Raw genomic sequence first — 16,147 nt, 5'->3', positions numbered from 1 at the left:
CGCGGAGGATCTTATACCGGCCTATACGAGGTTCGGCTCGTGCCTTCCGTGGCCCCCTCCCCCCCGCGCCCAACCTTCCTCGGAAACCGGGAGAGGCCCACACTACACTCCGCTCACCATTGCGGATTCATTGCGGTTCGATACCTGTGCTGCAAGTTTTTCTGCCCACCTCGTTTGTTCCCGGCTTGACAATGTTTTGCGGGTTGATCCGCTAGTGTGGCTGTGTGTACGACGACGCGCTGCGCTCCGCTTCTTACTTGTATATACCCCCGCCCGGGTGTCGGGTTGATGGAAATTCTCTCGTTCCAATTGTCTCTCGCTTTTCTTGCAACGAAACGGGACGATCGCGCGACGACCACGGCCAAGTGTAATCCGCCCGAGTGTTCTCGCGTCCCTCCTCCTCTCCCAATCAGGTCGGACAAACCGCGGCGAGAAACGGATTTTTCCTCGGATCGGAAATCGTCAACGCGTTCCATCTCTCTCTCTCTATCGGCTATCTTCGTTCCGATCACCTCGATTTCTCTCGTTCGGTGTTCGGCTCGATCCCCAGCTCGGACGCTTCGAGATCTTTTTGTGCTCGGGCAAGTGCGGAGTGCCAGTGGAGACTTTTCGAGGAGATCGTGCAACGTGAACTTTTAGTGGATCGTATTGGAAAGTATGGTGAAAAGTGACGTATCAACGGTGATCTTTCCTATCTGTATGAAGAAATCATCATTTCGTATTGATTAATCGAAAATCGTTTCGAGATTTTCCCCGATTTCACACGCTTCCCAATTCTTTTTTAGGGATTAATTGATGGAATTCGTTATTCAGAAATCTTTCGACCCCAGAATTTCTGTGCCATCTGTTTCGATTCCTCCGTTTTCGAATCTTACCTTTTTTTCACGCCGCATCGATCAATCAATCGATCAATCCAGATCTTTCGCGCGAAGAATTCGAGTATTGGACGTCGCCGATAACACGTAATGTTTTAAGACTTTTAAAGGAATGTTTTACAGGTCGTGTACAGGTACAAATCTCGGGGGCGTTCGTTTTCATGCAGATTTCTTCGCTCGATCAATCACACGGGTTGCCACGGGTCGGTCATATTAGCGTGAGAGAATCCCGGGCTTTTCGATTTGCATAAACGCCTTAGGTACGCCGTAGAATTTCATTTATCGTCCTTTGTTAACGAGTTTGTAAAATTACGTAAAACGCATACGCATGTCCACAGTTAAACGAGGGCCCGACGATTCTTGCCGACGTTCGTTAATTGCTCGCATGATTGATAGGTACATCTATAATGTTAAAAGTTCAACTCTCCGTTTTCCTCCTCCGAGAAAGTGAAATTGTTGGGTTGTGAGGACGCGCGTGAAACGTCGTTCCCATTCGATGCGCCGATGTATCCGTTCGATTTCATCCTGTCGTAAATTTGTTGTTAAATTATCCGTATTGAAAACAATTTATATTAATATACGGAAATATTAGAATTTTATTCATGTCAAAAAGTTTTCGTGTAAAAGTTTCGTGAAAGTTGTTGGAAATATGAAAGATCGTTGATATTTATTATTGAAAGAATAGAAATATTCTTTTTGTTATGGATTATCAATTATTTTTAACAATTAGTTCAAAGAATCTAAACTTGTGTTCGTATAAATTCAGTTAAATAAAAAATTGAATGTGAAATGCAACGATTCTGATTGATTTTTAAATTTGGACAGGCACGGTGAAGAACGGCCTTGAAAATTGAATAATTTGACCGGTTCGAAGGCGTTCTTCGCTTAAAAACCGTTCCCTGAAAGTAGTTTCTAATATTTGAAAAGGAAAAGATAGGATATAAATATCGTTTCGAATAACTGGTACGAAAAAACTTAATTTCTCTTCAATTTTTTTACCTACACAATTTTACACAATGTTTTTATTTTACTTTTACTTTATCACGTTTATTATTCATCCTTTGTTTCCCTTTGAAATTGAATTATTTCTCTTTGTTAATTGTTACGATATCGAGATTGTAAACAGATTGAATTGTCAAGTTACAATCTAAATCTTTTTCACGCTTGTCCCCTTTCGAGCTTGTTGTCGAATTCAGTTTACCATTCATTGCCTAGCGTGCAAAATATCTCGGTATACGTGAGCATTCTCCGCACTGCCTTAGGCTAGAAACGTGGCTCGATCATTTCGGCGTATCATTATATTCACACTTCATTTTTCAACTTGTATAATTTACACGTATATTTTCAATCGTGGGGGATAATGATCAATCGCGTTACAGATCTCTCGTTTATTATAATATTAATTCGAAAAGTGGATCGATGATAAAAATGTGTGTGCAAAGTGGCGCGTGGAATAAAGACCTGCGGTGAATCTGTGCGAGTAATTTTAAACATCGCTAGAAAAAGTGTACGAAGCTCGAACGACGACGATTAAGTGATACAGTGTTGTGCAATGCGTAAAGAAAAAGTTGTCAAACGTGCGTTCTCTTTGCGATTAACGTGACCAGCGTTTTTGTGAAACATACCGGAAACACTGGTAACCAGATGGGAAGTGATGTCTACCTATTATGGCAGAACCGTTCTCGAAGAGATTCGTCACAGCTAAGGTAAGATTCACAATTCTTTATTTTACTATTTTATCTTTTTATTTTAGGTTTAAGTTCTACCTTTTTAATTCTTTCTTCACAAATTTGAAACAAAGACTCGATACGAATCTAATACGATTTTTGAATTATTCTCTGATAATTAAAATTTTAAGAATCAATCCAACAGAAATTATTTTCATAAGAATAGGAATATTTTTCAACTTTCTTCTCTTCACAAATTTAGATACGATTCTAATATTCAAATATTATTTTACTCTCTGATAATTAAAATTTTAAAAATCGATTCAACAGAAATTATTTTCATAAGAATAGAAGAATACTTGTCAACTTTCTTCTCTTCACAAATTTCGATACGATTCTAATACGATTAAATATTATTTTATTCTCTAATCAAAATTTTAAGAATCGATTCAACAGAAATTATTTTCATAAGAATAGGAATACTTTTCAACTTACTAATCAAAATTTAAGGAATCGATTCAATAGAAAATTAATTTCCTAAGAATCCCATTTTTTGCCTCTTCACAAATTTGAAACAAAGATTCGATACGATTCTAATACGATTTTCAAATATTATTTTACTCTTTGATAATCAAAATTTTAAAAATCGATCCAACAGAAATTATTTTCATAAGAATAGAAGAATACTTTTCAACTTTCCTCTCTTCACAAATTTCGATACGATTCTAATACGATTTTCAAATATTATTTTACTCTCTGATAATCAAAATTCAAGGAATCGATTCAACAAAAATTAATTTCCTAAGAACATGAGTATTTTTCAATTTTTATCCTTTTTATTTCTCACAAATTTAAAACAAAGAGCACGCGCTCGAAGTTTCAGCGACGATATACCATCGTTTCAAATATCGCTTTTGTTGCCAATACAAATATTATTCGAAAAAATATTAATTCACTCCCTTTCTCAAAACTTAATAAATCAATCGAACAGAAATAAATTTCCTACGAACGGAAATACCTTCCAACTTCCCTCCTCCTCCCCCTCTCTTTAGAAATTTGAAACAAAGACTCGATATGCGCGAACTCGATCGAGGTTTCCACGTAGGTATGGAACCGCCGCCTGTACAATTTTCGTCCGCGATTTACAATTAAAAGGAACGGTCGCGAGACTACTTGACTGCGGGCACGGGGTTACGAAATATCACGGATCCGGCATTGACGTATACCAAGCTTTTTAGTTGGCCACGGTTATACGTTCGAGGCCTTTTAAGTGCAGGTCCCACCGAGTATGTAATTTTCATGTACGATTCCTCCTCTTCCTCCTCCTCGCCTTCCCATCCATCGCCCTTTCTTCTTCTTTCGAACGGTCCGAGCGGAACGATCGAGAGTACATGCACGCCTCGTGCACATGCTCGTGCATTTACGCTTAAGTTTGCGCATTTATACGAAACAAGCGTGCACACACGCGTGCGTGCGTGCTCCACCACCGTCTGGAAATTCAATGGATCGGTACATCGCCGCCACTGGAGAGGTCTCCTTTCTTTCAAATATTTCTCCGTTTCTTTTCTTCTCTTCTCTTTTCTTTTCTTTTTTTTCTTCCCCCTGCGGAGATTAAACGGAGTGAATAAATTTCGGGATTTCACGTAATTGGCCAAGTTAAATGTCTCGTAGAAACGGACCTCCTTTTCCCTTCCTCGCCTTCGTCTTATCGCGTTATCTGTAATTTGAAACGAACCTTCGAGATCGAACGTCGTTTATTGCATATCTCGATCAAATTGATCGCGTAATATTTTTCGTGCAAGAATTTTCATAGAAGGCGTTACGTTTTTGAGAGAGCTTAAGCAAAGATAGAAATAGTCTCGTGTTACGTTAGAGTAGATTAAGACACGGGTATGAATGATAGAGATTTTGATCATACGAAATTTAATACTTTGTCACTTTATCGTTCGTCTTTTCCTTAAAACTTTGAAAATTATTCTATATAAAAAAATGTTTAAAAGTGTAAACACTTTGTCACATCCCGTTCAACGTTATAATATTTATCCATCTTACAAATACGTTCAAGTTTTGCTGTATTTTGTTGAACGAGTTTTGTTCCTTCCAGCTCCTTACTTCGAAAAGGAACGACACGCGTTTATTTAATTTCTCTGTTGCATGCGATCCGCATTTGCGTGCAGTTACACTTAGGGAGGATCACCGATGGTTAAAGCGGTATGGGATTAACCGTTAAGTGCAATCGGCAATCGCAACGGTTTTCGATATCTCATCTCCAACGAGCGATGCACTTTTCGATGCCGGTTTAATTTTTGCCGCACCTTTCAACCACAATTAAAAATTACGGAAACTCGAACTTTTTTCAAAAAAAAAAAAAGAAAAAGAAAACACGTTTAAAACTTGTGCAAATTAGAAAAGAAAGTAAGGACGATATTTTATATATTAGCGTGGCAAATTTTAAGATTAGGAAAAAAAAATATGTATGTATAACGCGTAATAATAAATCTTGTGCGTGTCTTCGCTCCCTTACTCAACTTACTACCTGTAACGATAACTTATCTTTTCGACAACCGATCAATTTGAAATCGAAAACTAAAAAAAGCACTGCAACGTCCATCGTTCGTTCGAAGTCATTGACTTCGACTTCCTCATACTCTTCGCGAAAGCTCTTCTTCCTCGCCCACACGGGTGTACCGCGTGCGTGCGAATAAGGATCTTGTTCCCCTATATTTTTTACTTCGCGCCGTAAAACTTCATCCGTTGCAACGGGTAGCGGGAAGATTAATAACGAGAAGAAGTATCCTCTCCGCGGATTTAAGTTGGTTTATCTCGAGATATGTGTGTGTGTATACGATATAACCGCCGGATCGGAAACGTTTTGCGAAGTTTCGCGAATAAATTCTTCGATAGCTTTCTAATTAATATCTCTGGTTGTAAATACGTGGAAGTAGCGAGTAACGATCGATGAAAATAAATAAGCACCGGGATATCCGGTTTGTTCAAAAGTTACTTATTTTCGAAGCCAGTCGAAATCGATAGAATTCATAAGCGCGTATTTAAAATACCATTTTTTTCTTTTTTTTAACGAGAAAGATTGGAGAAAAGTAAACAGCTTTTGATTACCGGAACTTTCCTGGAACACGAATTTAACGCTTGAAAGCACACACTTTTTTCGTAAAAGTATATTATGTATCGCTATTTCCAGAATTTTACTCGCCTTGATCTTTCGCGTGATGAATTATCTACTCGTTTAAAAAAATGTAATCGATTTGGAAGTTGATCTTAGAAATTATTACAATAGAAATCGATCAGCATAAAGAGAGAATGGTTTTTTTGAGATATTATTTTTTTTTCAATTCACATTATCCATAGTTGCGAATAAGTCGAAATATTGAAACAAAAAAATGATTAAAAAGATAATATTTTACTTTACGTTGATTTTTCTATTTTGTATTTTTCAATGATTTCCTTTACCAACAATCGAGCATTCTTATTATTTATCTTATCCAATTTATCCCTTTTTTATCCTCTTCCACAATTTATTTTTCAATTTTACAATTTACAACCACGATCGTAAATATCCCTGGTAATTACTCGAATGCAAATCTGACCTCTCGTTATACGTCCGCGAATTTTGTATTCGAAAATTTTTACAAAATCGAACATATTTCATTTGAGGGCAACCGTCGGTATACCGTCGCGCGGATCCAGACACGACATCGGCCAAAGACGATTCTGTCTTTTTTCGGGACATAAAAATTCTTCTTACGCCGCAACCTCTTCGCCCATCTCCTCTCCGAGCTTCAAAGGCTGGATGCGCGGTAAATCTCGTTGCATCCTCAGCGTGCAGGGGAATAATAATTGTAATTGATTTCACCGTGTCTGAGTGTTAAACGAGAATAGATGTTGCGCTTACACGTGGCGTGGATTTCAAACATTGCGCGATTTCATCTCTCGCGCAAATTTTCAACGAAGAAACGTGCCCATCCATTCTTCTCCAAACTCGTTCCCCTCCATTTTCCTTCCCCTCGAGATTCTTCCACGTAAAGGAAATTTCTATCGAATATACCGCGGTTCTATCCCTTGTTAACGTTCACCTCCACCTCTCTGCTTGCTAATCAAATTTTTAATCAAAGCGCGAGGGTTGATTTCGATCGAGAAATTATTTATACTTCGCAATTTTCCCATTTTTCTCGTTGCTCTGATTTCTGAAAGAAATTATTTAATTCTTAATACTTACATAGCTGATCGAGTTCTCTTTGACAAACTCATAAAAGACGAGCAATTCGTAATTTTTTATGAGATTTAGTATTGTTCGAGGAGAAAAATTGAGGAATCGGGTATTCTTGAGTGGAACGGTTGGGCTGTGATCAGGAATGTAACGTTGGGAATATTTTTAACAAGGCTTTATCCACTTATTCTATGGTAGATTAAAGATCGAGCGTGAACGATAGGAAATTGATGTTGAAAGGCATGATACTCTTGGCTTGGTTGGGATGCTTATATTCATATTTATTACGCGGACAAGGTTAGCTTCGTTACATAGGAATTTATCGGCGAGAGAATGAAGTTGTGGCGTGGAAGAAATGATCTAACTCGATTGTAAAACCTTTAATGCATCATGTTTATTATAATTGGAAGGCTGTTTTTCTTTTTATTTCCAACGATGATTCCTTTTATCTAGCGAAAATGTAAACTTGCGATTTAACGGCACGTTCAAATTTTCAATGCAACAATTTGCCAGGTAACTTAATCTTGCATGATCGAAACGTATACGTTTCATTTGATTGGTTTGGTACAAAATATATTAGACTAATTAATCCAGATGGCGTGCAGTAAACAAGTGTAAACAAATTAATATTTTATCGTTTATTGAAATTCAGAAGATACAGCGTATATTTTACACGTGTGCTTTTCTTTTTTTTTTATATCATATTACAACATGTTGTTGTAAGTTTTGTTTTTCATTATCAAAAATTGAATGTTGCATGCATAAGTAATAACATGCTGTAATATCAGCAACACGTTGAACCAGTTCAATGATTAATAAAAGTGCGTGTAACACGTGCAATTTGATTAATTTTCCATTAATGTAAATCGTTTCCACGTGATATCGGTACACGAGCCTTGGCGCTCGCCATGGAATGTCGTTTTTTTCCTCTCCCTCCCTCTCTCTCTCTCTCTCTTTTTTAACGTTGGCCATGCTCTTTTGACTCGGAATTGGATAAAGCAATTTTGTAAAATTTTATCATCGGTGCGACCATTGTTGCGTTTATACTTCTCGCCAAGGAGGAGTATTCCAGCCATTATTCCAGTAATTCCCGACATACGGAATGCACATTGTTCTTGTACAATGTCCGCGTAATTTAACACTCCTCGATGAGCATCGTTGAGAATAAAGGCCGGTCTCGAACCATTCAACTATTTCAGTTACGCAAATGTTCTTTTTTCCCCTACTGCTTTCTCCTATTGTTCCGACCAAGCCAATTTTTACTTTCCATTCCAGCTTCTCTCGTAATACGGTATATACGTAATATCGCCAAATTTGAGGTTGTGCTCATTGGCCGAAATCACCGATATTCATCTTTTTCAATAATTTCTTCAAACGAAATTAAACAGAAAATACAAGATTATACTTCCATTAAATATAAAATTGAATAACAATCTTTTTCAATAATTTCTTCAAATGGAAAATACAAAATTATACTTTTATTAAATATAAAATTGAATAAAGATAAATAATCAAATTTGTGCTCCAAGTTCAATCACCAAAAGTCACCGATATTCATCTTTTTCAATAATTTCTCCAAACGAAAAATACAAGATTATATTTTCATTAAATATGAAATTGATAAATTAGCAAATTTGAAATTGTGCTCCAAGTTCAATCATCAAAATTCATAGCAATATTCATCTTTTCTAATAATTTTTCCAAACGAAATTAAACAGAAAATATAAAATTATACTTTCATTAAATATAAAATTGAATAATGATCTTTTTCAATAATTTCTTCAAACGAAAAACACAAAATTATATTTTTATTAAATATAAAATTGAATAAAGATAAATTATCAAATTTGTGCTCCAAGTTCAATCACCGATATTCATCTTTTTCAATATAATAATTTCTCCAAACGAAAAATACAAGATTATATTTTCATTAAATATAAAATTGAATAAAGAAAAATTACCAAATCCAAGCTCCAAGTTTAATCAAAAGTCACCGATTTTCTTATTTTTCAATAATTTTTCCGAGAACGAAATTAAACAGAAAATACAAGATTACATGGAGTTAAATATAAAATTGAATAACGAAATACGAGAAACGATAAATTACTGTTCAAACGATAGATTGGATAGATCATTCGTAGCGAATGATAAAAAGTAACGAGTTACGTAAGTTATATCGAGTACGCATGATCGAGCGTTCCTTGTAATAAAATTGATGATAGTAATATATTTCAAAGTGACAAAATGAGATTGAATAATGGAAAAAACGAAGATTACGATGATTTAAAGACTGCAAATGAAACATGGTCGGTTATTGTTACATTTTGTTACCTCGTAACCGATATAAGTACATCCATCTTACCGCATCTTTGCGGTTTCTTATGAGCACGCATATTAGAAATCGATCAACCTTCTGCGTACCGGGTGTCGTGGAAGTCACCTACTTTACGATATTATTTAATTTTCAAATAAAATAATGTATACGTATAATTTTGAAAATACATATATATATTTTTATTCATAATATTATACTATCTACAAATTCTCGTTTAAAAATAATAATACTTTTACTTATTTATAATATTATTCCTCGATTCGTTAAAAATTAGATTTAGAAGGAATCGAATCCTCCCGAACAGATCTCCTCCAAAAAAAAACAGAAGATTATTTTCCTCTTTCAAATCCTGCCTCAAAACCAAACCTGAATCGCAAGGTCGGAGAATCACGATCGAATGGAGCGACGACGGACGACCACCTCCTCTTTCAAAAATAGAAAACGAAAAAAGAAGAAAAAGAAGAAGAACGAAGCAGGCGACTCGTTGGAAAAAGAAAAAAAATGGAGGGAAAAGGAGACTCGTGCAGGATCCGCGTCCATTGAGAAATTTTCCTATTCGAATGGTATCGGTTAGTCGCGGAGCGAGGAGGCGCGGTGGGAGTAAAAGGGGCCCAGGGGCCAGGAAAGTAGGATGATTGAGGCGGCGGTGGTGGGAGTACACGGGAGGCTGGACGGGGACGACCTTGCTGCGTGTGTGTGCCGTGTGTGCGAGCGGCTGACACACGGGGACTCTTCGACTCTCGAGGCAACACGGTGTGGACCCGTCCACTGTCCCCATAGTACAGAGGCAGGCGGCCCTGCGCGCAACCACCGGCCCGATCTCTGCCCTGCCGCCAGTGTCTTATTACGCACGTTGCGCCACTTACCAGCACGCGAGATCGCGTGCACGCGCGTCCACCGCGTCGATAACGCGGCCCTCGACCGCGGGGTGAATCGCGCGACCCGCCATTTTTTTCCCCGATCGATTTCGATCCTGGACGTGAATGGGTGAACGCTCGAAGGTCGTCCCTCGATCCTCGAGAAATCCAGGGGGCCCCGGCCTGTGTACGTGTTCACGTGGAAAGCGGATTTGTCGTTTCGTCCCTCTTCTGGAAACGGTGCAGGAAGAGGAGGAGGAGGACGACGCGCGTGTTCGTCGTGATCACGTTCCCGCTATCGCTCGTGCCTCTAATAAATCGTTCATCGTGCTTGGAAGAAGGTATCGATCGTGTTCATCGATCAATGGAAATCGGCCTCGTTTCGTTGGAGGTGCGTGGTGCGAGGAGGTGGATTGAAAACAACGCATCGTGGTTCGCCTCCTTCTTTTTCGAGTGAAAAAAAAAAAAGAAGGGGAAAAAAAAAAGAGAAGCGCACGAATCAAACAAACTTACGATTGTTGATAAGCGACGTGATTAAGCGGATTTAATGAAAGAGCGGAAGGATATTTTTCTTTCTTTTTCTTTTTTTTTCTCTCTCCCTCTCTCTCTCTCTTTTCTTTCCTTTTTCGTGTTCGTCGGGCGACGTCGATGAAAGGCATCATTATGCAAATGGCATCGCAAGATTGACGGACGGGGTTGGCTTCCTCGACAATGCATGCGTGCCCGGGTATTTCTGGATGAGTAGACAATTAAATGACGTTCGCGGACACTTAATGAAAGGATTGGTTGATCTTGATTAATGGTGCTAGAATTAAGTGTGTGTGCGTGTGCGTACGCGCGCGCGCGCGCTCGCTCGCTCGCGCGTGTAACACGATCGACGGCAGATTCCTTTATTCGGTTAAGTGATAAAATATATTATTACGCGCGCGATGACAAAAGTGACAGCTCGCCGTTGCTTGTGCGTTTGTGCTTTCCAAGGTTTCTTAATAAGTGTACAATTAAATCTTATTGACGAATCTTCGAAGAATTATTTCATTCGTAATTAGCGCGTGATAATTTGCGATTCTCTTTTGTCTGAACTGTTCGAGATTCGTGATTGTTTGGGAAAGTTAATAGGATAATGTAGGTATTTCTTGTGAGAAGGATATCGAGAAATTATTGATGAAATTTTCAAAATTGAATTATATTATATTATTTTCGTTTTTTTTTTTTTTATAAATATAACGATAGTGTATTAAAAATGTATAATCAATTCGATCAAGGATAAAGTTCAGTGGTAATTTTTTCACGACAAAATGTTGGAAATATACTACTAATTTTACGTTATAATTTTCTTTCAAAGTGTTTTATTGAATTATTTAATTGAACGCATAATATGCATCGTTGACGTGTGACACACCTTTCTTCTTCGCTTTCACAGCTTCGAAAGTGAAATTGACGGTGTTTGATTATCGTGCAATCAGTCGATCCAACAAGTTTTAATGAAAAAAAAAAAAAAAATTGAATATCTTACATTCTCGAACAATCGTTGCCACAGATATTAATAGCCAATTAATTATAAGTACATTGATAAAAGGAATATAAGTCTCGTAAAAATTTATGATTCTTCTTCAGTGAATCTTATATAAAGAGAAGATTCATGCATGGCAATAAACGTCCGAGCTAAACAAAAATTGAACAGTAATCAATTCAAAAATATTAAAATCAATTAACGATAAAGTTTATTTAGACACAATTTTTGTCTGATGATTTCAACCATCTATGAATTAATATATCTCTTTCTTAGAAAGTAAGAGATAGGTTAAAAATCCAATATTATAGATCAAAATTACGATGATTCGTCGGGGATAAATTTTGATGTACAATCGTGCACGCACAATTTTCGATGGGACAATCGAAATTGCATTCCTCGTGAGAAATATAAAATAGAATCGCACGAGTCATTATTAACTAATCGTATTTGAATTAAACGTAATTAATGCCATAATCCAATGCGACTCGTACAAAGCTATATACTTAATTAAATGAATGATAATTAATTAAACTCTGTCAAGTATTCAAACGATCAAACGAGTATCGACCAATTAAAACGCGATCTCACGAATATTTATATTTGTCTCTCTCTCTCTCTCTCGTTCAAAAATCATCCCTTCGCGATTATACTCGATATAATAAAGATTTACTTCTCTTTCGTTTATTTACACCTTTTGCTACGTCAATCAATCATTCGCCACGAGGAAAATATTTCCTATTTTAATTAATTTTCTCAAGTCTATAACATTCTTTCATAAATAAATCATTCTTCGTTCCCTTCTTTTATTTCGAATTATCAAAATATAAAAATCGATCGCAAATATAAAAATTCATTCGTAAATTAAAAAAAAATAAATTCATTTTCTACAATAATTCGCCAATTCTTCCATAAATCGATCATTCTTCGTATCTATTCCCTTCTTTTATTTTGAATTATCGATCGCAAATATAAAAATTCATTCGTAAATTAAAAAAAAATAAATTAATTTTCTACAATAATTCGCCATTTGCCAATTCTTCCATAAATCGATCTAAATCATTCTTCGTATTTGTTCTCCTCTTTTATTTCCCTCGAATTATCGAAAAATTCATTCGTAAATTAAAAAAAGAATAAATTAATTTTCTACAATAATTCGCCATTTGCCAATTCTTCCATAAATCGATCTAAATCATTCTTCGTATTTGTTCTCCTCTTTTATTTCGTCCCTCGAATTATCGAAAAATTCATTCGTAAATTAAAAAAAAAATAAATTAATTTTCTACAATAATTCGCCATTTGCCAATTCTTCCATAAATCGATCTAAATCATTCTTCGTATTTGTTCTCCTCTTTTATTTCGTCCCTCGAATTATCGAAAAATTCATTCGTAAATTAAAAAGAATATCGGGAGAAACAAAGACGACAATGATCTCGAGCGGATGATGGAAAGGTGCGATCTCATTGATGCACTGGCTAATATCTTCTCGGTTGCAAAATGTATCGGGGCCGGCTCGAATGCTGTTCACGTTTTGCACAACGTCGTCCCGGCCATCCTGCGTCGAGATTCTTCGTCACGACTCCCAAGACTCGGAACACGAAAATGTCAACAGTTGCAACGTGACCGAGTTCGGTAAGCGAGGCGAAGTCACCGGCCAACGTGTTGCCGGGGATTGCAATTTCACCTGTGTGATAACGTAACAAACGGAACCGGCCACGGGGAGAAGGTGTTTTCTCTTTTCCTTCTTTTTGTCCCGATACCACATCTACCGTGAGCAATTTGGAGCCGTGTCGGCCCATTTTCGTTCGTACCGTGATTCATTGCCTTCCTCGCCTCTGATGCAATCCGTGCCAACCTTTCTATCTCCATATTATACTCTTAATCATTGCCCCGAGTGGAACGAGTCGAAAGATTAAGAATCGCGATACCGCTCGATTTTTGATATCTTAATTAGCCCTTAAACACGTGGCAAATATTTAACGTCGATGTACAATTTATTACATTTTATTACGAGGTAATAATCGCGCTACCTCTTCTCTCTCTCTATCGAACAGTTTTGAAAAGTATTTTCGAATATTTATGGATAATTGTGATAATTATCAAACGTAATAAAAATTTCGTCGAATCTGTAATTCGACTATATAAATTTTCTCGAGAAACGAAATTTTCTCTCTCTCTCTAAAATAAAGAAAGATCGATCTCGACATTTCGATATTTCACGATATTTAAGGGCTAAAACCGAAGGAGAGAGCGTAAAACGATAAATTTTGCACCGCGAGCTCGTTTATTTCCTCGATTCGACCACTCGCACCCGATTTTATAACCGGAATCGATTAATTGAAAATAGATTAGCGGCGACACTCGATGTTTTCGAAGTATCTAAGGGATAAGTGAGCTTGTTCACTTGACCACGTATCCCCGGCCCGCTTGCGAAACGCTTCAACGCGTTTCTTGAAAACTAGTTTTCGTGGTCACCGGGGAGGGGGAGGAGGGGATTAATGACACGAAAGTGAGCCGCGCGTATGCGGCGTGCGCGGCGTACAGCAGAGCGTGGATACAGAGCGTAGTTTAGACGAAAGTGACAGTGATTAGTGATCACGGTGCATACCGCGCAGCGAAAACCGACCACAGCCGGCTACTCCCTCGTTATCCGCCAGCGAAATTGAACGAATCGTTGTGCAAAAGTGACCGGTGAAAGTGGTGACGTCCTCCTCTCTCGTTGCTCCATCGTCCAGTAAAGTGCGTTTTTTTCGTGACCCTTTTTAACGGAAGAAAAGTGAACCAGTGTTTCGTCGATTTAAAAAGTTTGATCGTGATGATCGATGTGCAAGTGTACGATTTCGCCAACGTTCGACGAATTTAGATCGGTGTTTCTTTTTTTTTTTTTTAATTCAAGGAATTATTTTTAGAAAGATTGAAGACCCATTTCTATATCTTCTCGTGGATTCGATGTTGTACCATGGTAACAGTTTTATCTTACAATTGCAACGATCGAAGTGTAAAATAAATCGCGCGATAGCGATTTCTAATTTCAAAGATGGTTAAAATTCCATCGACGGGGGAGGCTCGATCGATCGATTGAACAATTAAAATTGACGAGTGTGAGATAGACTGTTGCCACTTTTTTTTTTCTCTCTCTCTTTTACTCGAGTAACGATGAGAGAGCGAGGAAAGGACGATTACTTGCCCACGTCGCGCCTTCAGAGACAGGGGGTTGATCGGTGGCGAACGAGACGGCGAGCAATTAACGAAATAAAACGCAATTAAAAACGGCGAATAGAATAATCGAGGACATCCATGGGTGGAAAGGAGGAGGAGGAGGCAGGGGACGTAGCTGTCAAGATGCCCGAGGCCACTCTGAAAATATTCAACGGTGTGCAGGTAGGCCTACACCACCACTACACCGCCCCCATCTTTTGTTCCCAATCGAATCGCGCGTGAATTTTTAGGCTGCATTCGAAAAAAAAAAAACGGTGTGTATTCTTTCTGCTCTCAATTAAACTCGATTCGAGGAGTGTCGGTCGGTTCGTTCGTTCGTTCGCTGTTATCCTCTCCCCGGAAGAGCGCGAGGAAGGGGAGGCGAGGGAATTTATTATCTCGTTGAATTATTAGGTAAACGTACAGGGCCACTCTTAAAGGGCGTGTTAAACGAGGAATATAAATCGCAGCCGAAATTGTGGCCGTTTTGATTTATGATTTTCTTATTACGTATAGTTACGATCTTTGGCAAGGCTACCTGTTTTTAAACTGCTGAGATTAAAGTTAATACCGCGCTAGTATCTGATTTATTTTTCGATGCGATGTCTCGACGATTTTTTTTCTTTTTTCTTTTTTTAAGGTGATAGAATAACAAAGGAAAAGTTCGTTGGAAGAATTGGATTAACGTGAATAATTTAAATTTGGGATTTTAATATTATGGAGGGAAGTATTATTGATCGATATTCGTTCATGAATTTCGTTGCGAGTAATTGAAATGATAAGGATAAGGATAGGGATAAAAGCGTACATGTTTAGGAATCTAAAGAGCATACATGATTCATAATGTGCGATACGTAGATATCCCGAGTATGCCATAACTCACATACTACAACCTTTTTTTCGCGTTCTATAGCAACTTCTATCGTGCACTTCCTTTTTCCATTCATAATTTCTTTCGTTCCCTTTCTTATCTCTATCTAACAGTGTCTGCATATATCCCTATTTACCTTTTTTTTTTTTCGTTATCTGTCTACTTCATACCGTCATTGTTTTTATTTTTTTTCTTCTTTTTTTTTTTTTGTTATCCAACTACGTCTATTTGTCAAAGTTATATATAGAACCTATCACAAGCTGAAAGGAAAATTGCCTATAAATCTATGGCAGCCCTTAAGGCCGTTGTACTTAGGACATATACATCGGGTGCATATGCATTGATTAATGATTAAATCCTTTCCAATGTTTTTAATAAATATGTTCTATGAAATATCGCGTTACAATATGCCTATTACAAATATGCGATATAAGGACTTTTTTTTCTTCTCCTCCTTCTTCTTAAAAATTCCTTATTTTTATCGTTGAAACGTAATTACGCGTGTGTAGAATAATTTATAGCATAAATACTAGGAGGCAAATTTTTCGATATGATAAAGATTATGACACGCGAATATAGTATAACGAGCTCTAGCTCCGAGAGCAATTT

At 37.4% G+C, this 16,147-nt stretch overlaps 1 protein-coding gene across 4 annotated transcripts in view; it reads left to right on the top strand.

The window, feature by feature from the left end:
* The window catches only part of LOC408803 (tensin-1), a 247,322-nt gene that overhangs the window by 39,128 nt on the left and 192,047 nt on the right, over nucleotides 1-16,147 (top strand). The window contains exon 1 of one of the 4 annotated variants that reach the window (XM_026440248.1): nucleotides 1,992-2,581. The exons of 1 other annotated variant lie outside the window; for it this stretch is intronic. In XM_026440248.1, coding sequence (XP_026296033.1) covers nucleotides 2,520-2,581 — 62 coding nt within the window. In that variant the 5' untranslated portion in view covers nucleotides 1,992-2,519. Of the gene's footprint in view, nucleotides 1-1,991; nucleotides 2,582-13,865; nucleotides 14,851-16,147 lie in introns of those variants that run through there. 2 more of the 4 variants (XM_026440249.1, XM_026440247.1) reach the window with 2 other exon arrangements.

The sequence above is a fragment of the Apis mellifera genome, linkage group LG4, assembly GCF_003254395.2.
Source record: "Apis mellifera strain DH4 linkage group LG4, Amel_HAv3.1, whole genome shotgun sequence".
NCBI classification, from domain to species: domain Eukaryota; kingdom Metazoa; phylum Arthropoda; class Insecta; order Hymenoptera; family Apidae; genus Apis; species Apis mellifera.
This window is presented reverse-complemented; position numbering and strand designations above follow the sequence as displayed.